General features: G+C 54.7%; 1 protein-coding gene across 2 annotated transcripts in view; it reads right to left on the bottom strand.

The window, feature by feature from the left end:
- SKOR1 (SKI family transcriptional corepressor 1) overlaps window positions 1–7,500 on the bottom strand; it is a 51,635-nt gene extending 44,135 nt beyond the window's left edge. For both annotated transcript variants that reach the window (XM_085646362.1, XM_085646363.1), the window contains exons 1-2: window positions 7,106–7,500; window positions 139–1,976 (exon numbers count right to left, since the gene is read on the bottom strand). In XM_085646362.1, the coding sequence (XP_085502488.1) occupies window positions 139–1,965 (1,827 nt within the window). In that variant the 5' untranslated portion in view covers window positions 1,966–1,976; window positions 7,106–7,500. The remainder of the gene's footprint in view (window positions 1–138; window positions 1,977–7,105) is intronic.
- Window positions 7,501–13,537: the final 6,037 nt, after the last annotated feature.

Raw genomic sequence — 13,537 nt, forward strand, 5'->3', positions numbered from 1 at the left:
TGTATTAGATGCTGCATATGCCAATCTGATGACGTTCACACTTCTCCTCGTCAGACATGTACATGTGTTCTGCCCGCGTGCAGTGCTTCTCAGTGTGCCCAGGCCCCTCCCCTCATTGACCCAGCTCTGTGATCTCACCTGGTATCCTGGGCTGCCCCTGACGGGGCTCTGCACCGCCTCTTCCAGGAGCGGGGCCTCCTCGTCCTCCTCGGTAGTTGGCTGCGGCTCCCTGCGTCCTAACTTGTCTTCCTCTTCAGGCTCTTCCTCGTCCTCTTCGTCGGGGAAGCGGTTGGATTCCACATCGACATCGGTGCCGGGGGAGGCGGAGCGCAGGTCCGTGCTGGGGGAGGCAGAGCGCAGGTCGGGGGAGACCGAGCGAAGGCTCTCGCCCTCACTGAGGAGGGGGTCAGGGGATAAATATCCACCACGAGCACCGTACAGGGCCGGCAAGTCCCGGCTTCCGTAGAGTTTGGCAATACTGTCTGCGTCCTTCACCACGGGCCGGAAGGCGGAGATGTAGCTGAGTCTACTGCGTGGAGTGAGAGGGGGAGGCGGTGCGGGCCCCGTGCCGCCCTCCTCGTCTCCAGATCGCTGTGGTTCCTCCTCGGGCCGGGAATCCCCTTCCCCTGCTTCCTTAGGGGTGTTGCGACCACTGGTCTCATCCCCACCCGCGGGTGGCACTACGTCTGGGACTCGTCCCACAGAGCTTTTCATTGGATAAGGGAGCGCCCCAGCGGCCGCTGGCCAGAACATGGGAAAGGGCGGATAGAGTGCATCTTTGGTGGTGGCTGTTGGCCAGAACATGCCGGGTAACCCTGCTCCACCACTACCACCCCCACTTGCTTTGCCTGGGTCGCCCAGTCCATTTCCTTCATCCTTTTTAGGGCAGAGACTGAAGGCCGGGAAGCCATAGGGGTGTGGGAATAATGGGGGAGGGATTTTCTGCAGCACGCCAAAGCCACCTTTGCTGGGTACGGGGATGACGGGGTAAGGCCGGAGGCCAGCAGAGGAAGATGGCGCAGGAGCTGAGCCCGGGGAGGGTCTCTCATCGTCTGTGGAAGAGCAGCGCAGGGCCTTGGGAGGGGGCAGGTCTCCTGAGGTGGGGGGTGGATGGAGACCATGTGTTGGGTGGTGTGGCTGTGGAGGCACATGGTGTGGGTGGTGTGCGTGGTGGTGGTGCGTGTGCCCACCTCCTCCCTTAGAGCTGCTTCCACTACTGCTGGAGTGGAGGGAGAAGGTGCGCTTGCGCGTGCCCCCGTTGAACATCGCCTTGACGTCTTCCCACGAGTGACTGAGTTCCTCCGTGGCCGTGCGCTCACTCAGCCGCAGGTGCCGCCGCCAGCTGTTGAAGTTGGCCGCGTCGGGTTGGGTGTACTTGGCCTCGGGAGTGCGGTGCGAATGGAAGATGAACTTGTTGGGCGAGAAGTAGAGGCTGCAGTAGGCGCACTTGATGCACTTGGCCCGGGAGCTGTTGTAGCGTGCAGGGATGAAGCTGCCGCGCGAGCCCCAGGCACACTCGTGCACCACATCGAAGGCAAAGTTCTCAGGCAGCTTCGGCGGACGGTGCTCCCCTAGGAAGGACTTGCAGAGGCGCTCGGCCTCGCGCTTTGTGATCATGCCGCAGCGGCGGGAAGAGATGGGCATGGCCCCCGCGCGCCGCAGAATCTCCAGCTGCACCGGGGTGCACTGCACGCACGTGATGCCGAGGGCCACGCGCCGGTTGTGGATCTCATTGTAGCTGTAGTTCTTGAGCAGAGTGTTGGAGATCTGGGCCAAGCACAACCTCTCTTGCCCGTCGATGACAAGGGAGACAATGGGAACCCCGTACAAAGAGGTCTCGCCCACCTGATTGGGCTTCAGGTTGTTGGAGTACGGATGCAGCTCCTGCTTGGAGGCAGGGGACGACGGGCCTCCTCCTGCTGCCCCCTCCCTGCCAGCACCCAGCTGAGGGGCGATGGCCTCCATGCCAGCAAACCCTGAGGAAAGAAACACAGAGAAAGGACAGAAGTAAGACCGAGCGGCATATGGCGCATCACAACTCCCAGAACTCACTGAGCGATGCATCACAAAGCAACTCTACAACAGCTTCTTTTCATACAGTTAATAGGACTACTTCGTACTTGGTGCCACTACTGTCCACCTACCAGCTGCTCCAGTTATCCACTTGTAAAAGATTAGGAAAATATGGAACATTCATCGGGCATTTCTCTACTTATATTTACCTCACGAGGGTATACTGTGATACCGAAAACATAAAGTCAGAGGAGTTAACCTTCAAATGGGTAGCAACAGGGAAACAATGATTTGTAAATAGAAAGCTCAGGAAGGGAAGCATGGTGTCCTGTCGAGGTGGAGGGACCTGGCAAATCATGGGGACCCAGATCTGCACCACAGTAATCAATAAAAAGAGTGCAGCGCCTCAAAGAAGGGAGGACTGTTCTATCTCTATCAGTCAAAAGAATTGGTTGACAGTATTGCTCCTACTGTGGGGACCAGAGCAAACTCTTCCTACCCCTACATGATCAGCCTTGTGTAACATACATTCAAGAGAGTTGACACAGCATCAATATACATTATGATTTGGGGAAGCAGAAAGTGAAAAAATACATTGGTGTTGTCAACCTTAAAGGAAGATAATGCTGCCCACTTAGTCATTTATCATATCTGCTAAAAGACACAGTACACAAGACACCGCCCCTGCACCTATTACTGAGCTTCAGTCCCCGACATCCCAGATCTGAAAATGCCACCTTGGCAGAGAGTGGGATCCTGGTTTCAACCCTCAAACAGTATGTTTTCCTTGCATGTATGAGAGCCACATTTTCAGATTCTGGATGCCTCACTAGTGATAACACATCCCGGACAGTAGGCCCAGTAGAGACCTTGTATCCATCGTTGGGTATGAGATGGCCAGCTGCATAATCTGTGCACTGTACTTCATAAAATGCAGCCCCAGTGTTAAGTAACACCCCTAATTTTAGATCCTATGTGGTGTTTCATATCTGACGGGAAATTCCAAAGCCAGGACTGAGATCATGTCGCCAGCATTGGCTGGAATATATCTTTATTAAGTCTTGATTCAGAACTTGAGAATGCTTCCATGAATGTGAGGTGTGAGTCCCTAGTTCCATTCTTAAATTGCCTCACTTGAGATGATGCATCCTCACTTGGTAAGACACCCAAGGTATACATTCCGGGTACCTCTTATGACACGTTATCTTCCAATACTGTTATCTGACCTCTCTCCCACACCACAAGTGCCCCAGTTAAGATTATATTCCATCCATTGTTTGATGTGAGATCCCCACTATAGGTCCTGGGTTCCTCGTTTCAAAGGCCACTAACATTGTTGGAGCATGAGCCCAGCTTCAAATTCTCCGTGATATATTTCACATGGCATGAAATTAATGTTGGTTATGCGGCCTTAGCGTTAGATTCGGGGTGTCTACACTGATCTCAATCTTGGTTGGTTGAAGCTGGCTTCTGAATTCTGGTAGTACACCCTCAGTGCTGGGCGCGCGCCCCTAACGTTAGAAGGGGTCCCTCTGCTGATCTGGTGATCCCTCAATATGCGGTGTGCCAACCCAGATTCAGATTCTTGGTGCTACACACACTTTCAATGGTGTACCGTAAGTATTGGGTGTGTGACCTTACTGTCGGATTCTGGATTCCTGCGGTGTTGCAGTGAGCCTTCCGTGCTGGGTGTGGGAAGCCAGCTTCAGATTGTTGGTGCTGCACTTTAGATTGTGTGGTGCACTCTCAGTGTTGGGTGTGTGGCCCTGGTGTTGGATTCTGAGTGCCACAGCTCTTATGGTGAATCTGCAATGCTGGGTGTGTGAAACCACCTTCAAACTGTTAATGCTACACTTTAGATTGTTCATCCTCAGTTTTGGCTGCCTGACCCTACTTTTATTTTCTGGGTCCCTCAGCTGTTCTGGTGACCCCTCAAGGTTGGGTGTGTGAAGCCAGCTTCAGATGGTTGGCGCTACACCTTATGTATTGAATGTGTGACCCTACTGAAATCTGGGTCCCTCGGTTGTTCCAGTGAACCCTCAAGGTTAGGTATGAAGCCAGCTTCAGATGGTTGGCGCTACGCTTGAAGGGCGCAGATCCAGTGTGAGGTGTGTGACCCTAGTGTTAGATTCTGGGTCCCTCAGTTGTTCCAGTGAACCCTCAAGGTTGGGTGTGTGAAGCCAGCTTCAGATGGTTGGCGCTACACCTTATGTATTGAATGTGTGACCCTACTGAAATCTGGGTCCCTCGGTTGTTCCAGTGAACCCTCAAGGTTAGGTGTGAAGCCAGCTTCAGATGGTTGGCGCTACGCTTGAAGGGCGCAGATCCAGTGTGAGGTGTGTGACCCTAGTGTTAGATTCTGGGTCCCTCAGTTGTTCCAGTGAACCCTCAAGGTTGGGTGTGTGAAGCCAGCTTCAGATGGTTGGCGCTGCGCTTGAAGGGCGCAGCTCCAGGGTGAGGTGTGTGACCCTAGTGTTAGATTCCGGGTGCCTTGGCTGATATGCTGCATCCTGAAGGTGGGCGCCTCCCTGCCTATGCTTGGAGACGAGAAGGGACAGGCTACTAGTGTTGGCAGGAGCTGCTAACAGCATCTTTGGAGTTACGACTCCCTAATCCAAAGAATTTCTTTCTTGTGTTAGAGGTGTACTATCTGGGTAATGAGAAGGGAGGAGGGATCTAGGCCGTACCTGGCCATACAGCATCTTTGGAGTTGAAAACCAGGACTATTTGAAATGTTGTTTTCGATAAAGTTGCATAGATTTTAAAGATTGGGCTTTATCAAAAGGTTTTACATAACCCGTTGAGCAGATTTCGCCTCAAAATAGGCTTGATGGGATCTAATGAACGCCCATAGTTGGCTACAGGGACCTTCAGAAGTACACATGTGTACAACACCCGGGGGAAGGGACAGGCAGCATCGGCGCCCCGCCTGAGGACAAAGGATACGATGCGGTACATACTGGAGTATTACCGTCCACTGCCATATTTATTCTCAGTCGGTGTCTCAGGTTCAAGCAAGCTAATCCGCACTTTAGTGTTCCGTTGCAGCCAGCTTGAAAGACCACCCTAGAGTGCGCAAGCGTGAAGGGGAGTGCAAGGCATGGGCAGCAATGCGCCGTGTGTTTGGGTGGCACACTTGGGAAGTTGCAACAACAACGGGGTGTGTGCGACCCTCATTTAGATTCTGTGTGTCCGAATTTAGGAACCCAGAGTGCACGGATCCCACCCCTGCTACCTTGGCCCGCAGCAGTCTCGGGTCCGTGGGGGGTGGGCGGCCTGTCCAGCTCCCACGAACCCCTGCTTCCAGGGGTTGTGTCTGTGCACGGGGCGCCAGTGGTACGGACGCTCTTCCGTCGCCGAGGCTTGCCAAGAGTACACACGTAATATGTGATCTGCACGTCATCGTTAGGCAATAAATGCATCATAATTGGTAAATAATGCAATGTTAAATAAATGTCAGTGGTGTATTACAGTACACTCCGTGCAGAACTGACCACGGTGCTCGGCAAGCGGGGGGCGTGATGTCCACACCCGATAAGACCAGTTTAATGTCATTTCACCCGACCCAGGAGTCACTTTACGTACGAGATATGTATTCTTTTTACAAGTTGTGAAACGCATCGGGTTATTAATAAACCCTCTAAAGTGGTTTATCTCTACAAATCTACTGTGTTTGCGAAAATCCTGCCCGGGGAAGTGGCCTCCTCAGTAGCTCCAAGAATCCGGTGTGGAACCCAGAGTTCACCGGATCACTCCGTGAGGAGTAAACTATCAGAATATGTAATGATTTAACGTTGACTGGGCGCGTCATTTTCACGGCTATTGTGCATCAACTGTTGCAAAACGATGTATTGTGGATCGAAACCTGGGTATAATTCGTTCTCATTGGGCAGACCAGTTTTTGTGCAAGAATTAAATCTCGTTTTTGAACACATCCTGCAGAACAGCCCATGTGAAATATTTAGCTCGAAACAGAGACTTGAAAACAATGTTTACACTTCCCGCAATACTTACATTTTTAATTTTTTGGTTTCTGTTGTTCACCACATTTTAATACGTTTCCTGAGCTACCCTCTAATATGTAGCGCCCAAAGAAACACTGCCCATCAAGCACCAAAGTATTGAAATAATAAAAGTGGCCGTTCTTTGAATAATGTTTGTTTTCTATCACTCTTCACGCGCAGACCCCGTCTTGTCCCTTATACATATAACAGCTCCTAGGAGCTGCATCTATTTTCGATATATGTTAATCACGTCACTATCTTCTTTTGTTACCCGAGCTCTGTTCTTCCAGAGGGCCGTGAGTTCTGCTCTAGTATTTAAAGCCACGAGGTTATGAAACTCCGGCGTTGAAAGAGAAGGAAAGCCGGTGGAACACTTCCGCCCGGAGTCTGTAAATGAACACCTTGGCAGGCTGACTGCTCCACTTTGGATGCCAGTAAGAGGCTAACACGAAGTACTCTTTTAATAAACCCCCTGTCCTTAGCCTTAATCTGCCTGAGACTAGCTGCCAGGACCTCTTAACCCCACAGAGACGAAGATGTCCGGGTCAAGCAGTGCCGCTCGTGCTGAGAACACTCCCCGCCCCTGCGCGCCGCTCAATTCTGTAGTTAAAACATGCGCTTTAAATTGAAAAAGGAAGCCATTTAAGCATCTCGGAGTTCATCCTTGGTAATGTCCTTAGCGCAGATTAGTGGTTCGGAAGATAAGACTCTGACACGCAGCGCAGAGGGGACCTTCCACCGAAGAAATGAGCTTATCGTAAAGGGATCAGGGCATTAAGCCGCTTTGATTGTAATTATACAGAATCGAAGCCCCAGCCAGTGGATGCAAGCAGCCGGAAGCCCGGAGCTTCAGTGTGCGGAGCTTTTAACCTCGCGCCACTGTGAGTTTTCTTTAGACTGTGAAAAGAGTGAGATGGAAACAACGTGCGGAGTTGAGGGCTATTCCGAGATTACCCTAACCACCATCATGGGGTAGTTTGGGACACTCACAGCAGTGCAGCTGTTGTGCACAGGTCCAAGTGCCACGGTGCTGTGCGTGTCAGGGCCCTCTGCTCGGGTGCCCCGGTGCTTGCAGGGGGAGGTCTTACCTTGGTGGTGGTGCCCGTGATCGCAGACGCAGCCTCCACAAGTCGTCTTTCCGATGTGGTCACCTGGCTAGAATGCGCTGCGGTCCACGGAAGATGCCGAAGAGCGCTCAATGCGGGGTGCCGGAGTGCGAGTGCCCCCGGGTAGGCGTCGGGGTGCCAGGGAAGCCCTTTCCTCCAATCTTCGGTGCATGGGAGCCCCCAGAGCCCCTGTCCTCTAGCAGCGGGTCGTGCTGTCTTGGTCCAAGCTGGAGAATGGCCACATGGCAGCTCCTTGGGAGGATGCTGCTCTCAGCCTGAGCATGGGACGGTCTGCACCGATCCAGTGACGGGGGAGGATAGCGAAGGCACACCCACTTAGCACCGCCATGTGCACGTTAACTCTTTGCCGCCGGGACTTTCTGAGATGTCAGTCATCGAGGCAGGCTACGCAGTCACAAGATTGGGTGCTAGCTTTCAGAAGTGGGAGGGGCTACCGTCCAACAGGGCGAGCGCCGGAGGGAGGGGCATAGATGGAGCGCGATATGTGTAAGGAAGGCAAAGTATTTTGTTCCAGCTCTGCACCCAGGCGCTGCCCACTCCTCCACCTCCTTTGCCATGAGGGGTAGTGCCAAAGGCTGCGAGAGGGGTGGGTACGGACACTGGTATTAACTGCGATAGAACTCTGGGGCGAAGGTACAGCACCCATCCCCCTGTAGCGCTGGGGCTCTCTGTCAGGGTGAGGCCGGGGCACTGACAGTCTGCTCTGACCCCGATGGTCCCTGGCAGGGTGCGAGGGGCATTCACTGCAATAAGCATGGCTGGGGCCACACAGGCAGAGATCTCCCTCAGACACTGGGGTCTCTGGAGCGGTGAGAGGGAATGACATTAACTGTGACAGGGATGAACAGGGCACCGGAGGGGGCTCCTCTGACACTGGGGCCTCTGCCATGGTGAGACAATGGCATTACCCGTCACAGGAGTGGGTAGAACGCGGGCCGATGGCCCCTGACACTTGGGGCCCCAGAATGACATTCATTGTGAGATAAATAGGTTGAGCACAGGCAGAGAGGGCCATGGCACAGGGAGTCTGGCAGGTAGAGAGGGAATGGCATTCAATGTGAGAGGGATGGGTAGAGCACAGGCAGAAGGGTCACGATACAGGGGGTCTCTGGCAGAGAGAGAGGGGTGGCATTAAATGTGAGAGGAGTGGGTAGAACACAGGTAGAGGGTCTCGGCACAGGGAGGTCTCTAGTAGGGAGAGAGGGAATTGCATTTAATGTGGAGAGGAATGGGTAGGGCACAGGCAGAGGGTCGCGGCACAGGGGCTATTTGGCAGGGAGATTAACACACAAGCGATAGTTCCTCCCCACGGACATTCCAAGCAAAACTCCCCATACCTACCCTCCAGGCCACTCCCACATCCTGTGGCAAATAACCCCTGACCTACAGCAGCACGGTAACCGGTCATTATCTCCTCGTCAGACCTCCCTGTCTCAGTCATTAACACATGAGCAGATACTAAAGCAAGAATACGCTTCACCACAGAGCAGTAAACAGACTTTATTAGCACAAAAAAGCAGATAGTCACTCCACCTGTACCGAACGCAACACAGCATCCCCAAAGCCAGCAGACTCAGTCCCACCCACCACCAAACGATAATGGGACATGAAGGTGTGTGTTGTATTCCAAGTGGCAGCCTTACAGATCGCCGCCATAGACGCCCCCTGAAAACAATCCTAGAAAGTAGCCACCCCGAGTCGATCTCCCCTGAACCCACCCAGGCACCAGCACCCCACTAGACTCATAAGCCGCTCCAACAGCCCACCTCAACCACCGAATGAGAGTAGCACCAGAAGGCTTCAGACCCTGGCCTGCCAGGCCAAAGGTCACAAAAAGAGACTCCACCTTAAGAAATGGCTGTGTACAAACTAAGTACACCCCAAGAGCCCGTCTAACATCCAAACAGTGCAGCCACACCTCCTCCACTGAAAGGGGAACAGGACACTACACGGGCAGAACCAGATCCTCCGAGCAGTGAAACAAAGAGGGAACCTTGGGAACAAAGGAAAGATCAGGCCGGAGAACGACCCAATCTGGAAAGAACCTCGAAGAGGGCTCAGAACAAAGCAACGAGCCCAGCTCCCCAACCCTCCAGACCGAGGTGATAGTGACAAGGAAAACCACCTTGATTGTCAGAAAATGCAGAGACACCTCCTCCAGAGGCTTAAAGGGAGCAGACTGCAAAGTCCTCAGCAACAACGGAAGGACCTAACCACTGGCTTCTTGAGGAAACAACAACCCAGTTTGTTGGCATCCGTAGTCAGCACTAACCGCTTCTGGGACACAAACGGAGAGGCCTGCAAGAGATTCTGTTCCTCCAGCCACCAGGACAAGTCCCGGGAAATCTCCACACACCCCGGATTCAACTGGTCGTAATCCTGAGGTCCTGGACACCAATTCCCCAGAACATGATTCACCAGAGGGAACAGGTGCAACAGGCCCAGGGAACAATCATCACGGTTGCAGACATTAACCCCTGAACCCTCAACCACTGCTGAGCCGTGGATGAATGGGAGATCAACACCTGCCTCAGTTCTTGCACCAGGGTCAGTCTACGAGGCACCGACAGGAATATCTTCCCACCGTTGTATTGTGTTGAAGACCCCCCCCCCCAATGGACAACAGTTCCTGAGTGGGGAACAGATGGGACTTCTCCAAGGTCAGGATCCACCCGAACTTCCGCAAGAGACAGCAGACATCCTGGGTATGAGACCGAGCCTTAAGAAAAGAAGAGGAAGAAATCAACTAGTCATCCAAGTAAGGAAACACCGGGATCCCCAGAGCGTGCAACAACCCAACCAAGGGTGCCAGCAATTTAGTAAACACCCCAGGAGAGGTGGAGAGACCAAAGGGCAATACCCGGAACTGGTTATGATCGAGGCCCACACAAAAAAAAGGTAGAGAGGGTAGGGCATTAAATGACTCTGGCAGGTAGAGAGGGTAGGGCATTACAAGTGAGAGGAACGGGTAGAGCACAGGCAGAGGGCCGCAGCACCAGGGGTCTCTAGCAGGTAGAGAGGGTAGGGCATTAAATGACTCTGGCAGGTAGAGAGGGTTGGGCAATAAATGTGAGAGGAACGGGTAGAGCACAGGCAGAGGGGCGCGGCACCAGGGTTCTCCGGCAAGTAGAGAGGGTAGGTCAATAAATGTGAGAGGAACGGGTAGAGCACAGGCAGAGGGTCGCGGCACCAGGGGTCTCTGGCAGGTAGAGAGGGTAGGGCATTAAATATGAGAGGAAGGGGTAGAGCACAGGCAGAGGGCCGCGGCACCAGGGGTCTTTGGCAGGTAGAGAGGGTAGGGCATTAAATGTGAGAGGAAGGGGTAGAGCACAGGCAGAGGGTCGCGGCACCAGGGGTCTCTGGCAGGTAGAGAGGGTAGGGCATTAAATGACTCTGGCAGGTAGAGAGGGTAGGGCAATAAATGTGAGAGGAACGGGTAGAGCACAGGCAGAGGGTCGCGGCACCAGGGTTCTCCGGCAAGTAGAGAGGGTAGGGCAATAAATGTGAGAGGAACGGGTAGAGCACAGGCAGAGGGTCGCGGCACCAGGGGTCTCTGGCAGGTAGAGAGGGTAGGGCATTGCAAGTGAGAGGAGCCGGTACAGCACAGGCAGAGGGCCGGGACACCAGGGGTCTCTGGCAGGTAGAGAGGGTAGGGCAATAAAAGTGAGAGGAACGGGTAGAGCACAGGCCGAGGGTCGCGGCACCAGGGGTCTCTGGCAGGTAGAGAGGGTAGGGCATTAAATGTGAGAGGAAGGGGTAGAGCACAGGCAGAGGGTCGCGGCCCCAGGGGTCTCTGGCAGGTAGAGAGGGTAGGGCAATAAATGACTCTGGCAGGTAGGGAGGGTAGGGCTTTGCAAGTGAGAGGAGCCGGTACAGCACAGGCAGAGGGTCGCGGCACCAGGGGTCTCTGGCAGGTAGAGAGGGTAGGGCAATAAATGTGAGAGGAACCGGTAGAGCACAGGCAGAGGGCCGCGGCACCAGGGGTCTCTGGCAGGTAGAGAGGGTAGGGCAATAAATGTGAGAGGAACCGGTAGAGCACAGGTAGAGGGCCGCGGCACCAGGGGTCTCTGGCAGGTAGAGAGGGTAGGGCATTAAATGTGAGAGGAAGGGGTAGAGCACAGGCAGAGGGTCGCGGCCCCAGGGGTCTCTGGCAGGTAGAGAGGGTAGGGCAATAAATGTGAGAGGAACCGGTAGAGCACAGGCAGAGGGCCGCGGCACCAGGGGTCTCTGGCAGGTAGAGAGGGTAGGGCATTAAATGTGAGAGGAAGGGGTAGAGCACAGGCAGAGGGTCGCGGCCCCAGGGGTCTCTGGCAGGTAGAGAGGGTAGGGCAATAAATGTGAGAGGAACCGGTAGAGCACAGGCAGAGGGCCGCGGCACCAGGGGTCTCTGGCAGGTAGAGAGGGTAGGGCATTAAATGTGAGAGGAACGGGTAGAGCACAGGCAGAGGGGTCGCGGCACCAGGGGTCTCTGGCAGGTAGAGAGGGTAGGGCATTAAATGTGAGAGGAAGGGGTAGAGCACAGGCAGAGGGTCGCGGCCCCAGGGGTCTCTGGCAGGTAGAGAGGGTAGGGCAATAAATGTGAGAGGAACCGGTAGAGCACAGGCAGAGGGTCGCGGCACCAGGGGTCTCTGGCAGGTAGAGAGGGTAGGGCATTAAATGTGAGAGGAACCGGTAGAGCACAGGCAGAGGGCCGCGGCACCAGGGGTCTCTGGCAGGTAGAGAGGGTAGGGCATTAAATGTGAGAGGAACGGGTAGAGCACAGGCAGAGGGGTCGCGGCACCAGGGGTCTCTGGCAGGTAGAGAGGGTAGGGCATTAAATGTGAGAGGAAGGGGTAGAGCACAGGCAGAGGGTCGCGGCCCCAGGGGTCTCTGGCAGGTAGAGAGGGTAGGGCAATAAATGTGAGAGGAACGGGTAGAGCACAGGCAGAGGGCCGCGGCACCAGGGGTCTCTGGCAGGTAGAGAGGGTAGGGCATTAAATGTGAGAGGAGGGGGTAGGGCACAGGCAGGGGGTCGCGGCACCAGGGGTCTCTGGCAGGTAGAGAGGGTAGGGCATTAAATGTGAGAGGAACGGGTAGAGCACAGGCAGAGGGCCGCGGCACCAGGGGTCTCTGGCAGGTAGAGAGGGTAGGGCATTAAATGTGAGAGGAACGGGTAGAGCACAGGCAGAGGGGTCGCGGCACCAGGGGTCTCTGGCAGGTAGAGAGGGTAGGGCATTAAATGTGAGAGGAAGGGGTAGAGCACAGGCAGAGGGTCGCGGCCCCAGGGGTCTCTGGCAGGTAGAGAGGGTAGGGCAATAAATGTGAGAGGAACGGGTAGAGCACAGGCAGAGGGCCGCGGCACCAGGGGTCTCTGGCAGGTAGAGAGGGTAGGGCATTAAATGTGAGAGGAGGGGGTAGGGCACAGGCAGGGGGTCGCGGCACCAGGGGTCTCTGGCAGGTAGAGAGGGTAGGGCATTAAATGTGAGAGGAACGGGTAGAGCACAGGCAGAGGGCCGCGGCACCAGGGGTCTCTGGCAGGTAGAGAGGGTAGGGCATTAAATGTGAGAGGAACGGGTAGAGCACAGGCAGAGGGGTCGCGGCACCAGGGGTCTCTGGCAGGTAGAGAGGGTAGGGCATTAAATGTGAGAGGAAGGGGTAGAGCACAGGCAGAGGGTCGCGGCCCCAGGGGTCTCTGGCAGGTAGAGAGGGTAGGGCAATAAATGTGAGAGGGATGGGTAGAGCACAGGCAGAGGGCCGCGGCACCAGGGGTCTCTGGCAGGTAGAGAGGGTAGGGCATTAAATGTGAGAGGAGGGGGTAGGGCACAGGCAGGGGGTCGCGGCACCAGGGGTCTCTGGCAGGTAGAGAGGGTAGGGCATTAAATGTGAGAGGAACGGGTAGAGCACAGGCAGAGGGCCGCGGCACCAGGGGTCTCTGGCAGGTAGAGAGGGTAGGGCATTACAAGTGAGAGGAACGGGTAGAGCACAGGCAGAGGGCCATAGCACAGGGCGCTTCTGGCAGGGAGAGATAAGGTGTTTATTGTGTGTTGGAAGCGGGGGCGCACAGGTCACAAACAGAGAAGAGCCCCTGGTTGATGTGTGGCCTTTCCGTATACATTGCTACCGATGTTTACGCCATTTTATGGCATGAATATGGTGCATTTGAACAGGACACCGACAAGCTCCTGCCGACTCACTCGCCTCAGACTTCTCTCATGATTCTTAGCCAGTGTGTTCTGGGCAGTGCAAGTTTTTCCTCCAGGAGGGGTTTGCAAGGCTGTCATTGTCCTCTTCGCTTGCGTTTTATACCTTTCTGGTGTGTCACTTAGTGCATTATCTGAAAACAACTATCTCTTTAATTAACGCGAACGCGGAGCTCGGTGGGGATAACAATCCCGTCCCGAGTCTGGCAATCCA

Source organism: Triturus cristatus, chromosome 3_1 (assembly GCF_964204655.1).
Source record: "Triturus cristatus chromosome 3_1, aTriCri1.1, whole genome shotgun sequence".
NCBI classification, from domain to species: Eukaryota; Metazoa; Chordata; class Amphibia; order Caudata; family Salamandridae; genus Triturus; species Triturus cristatus.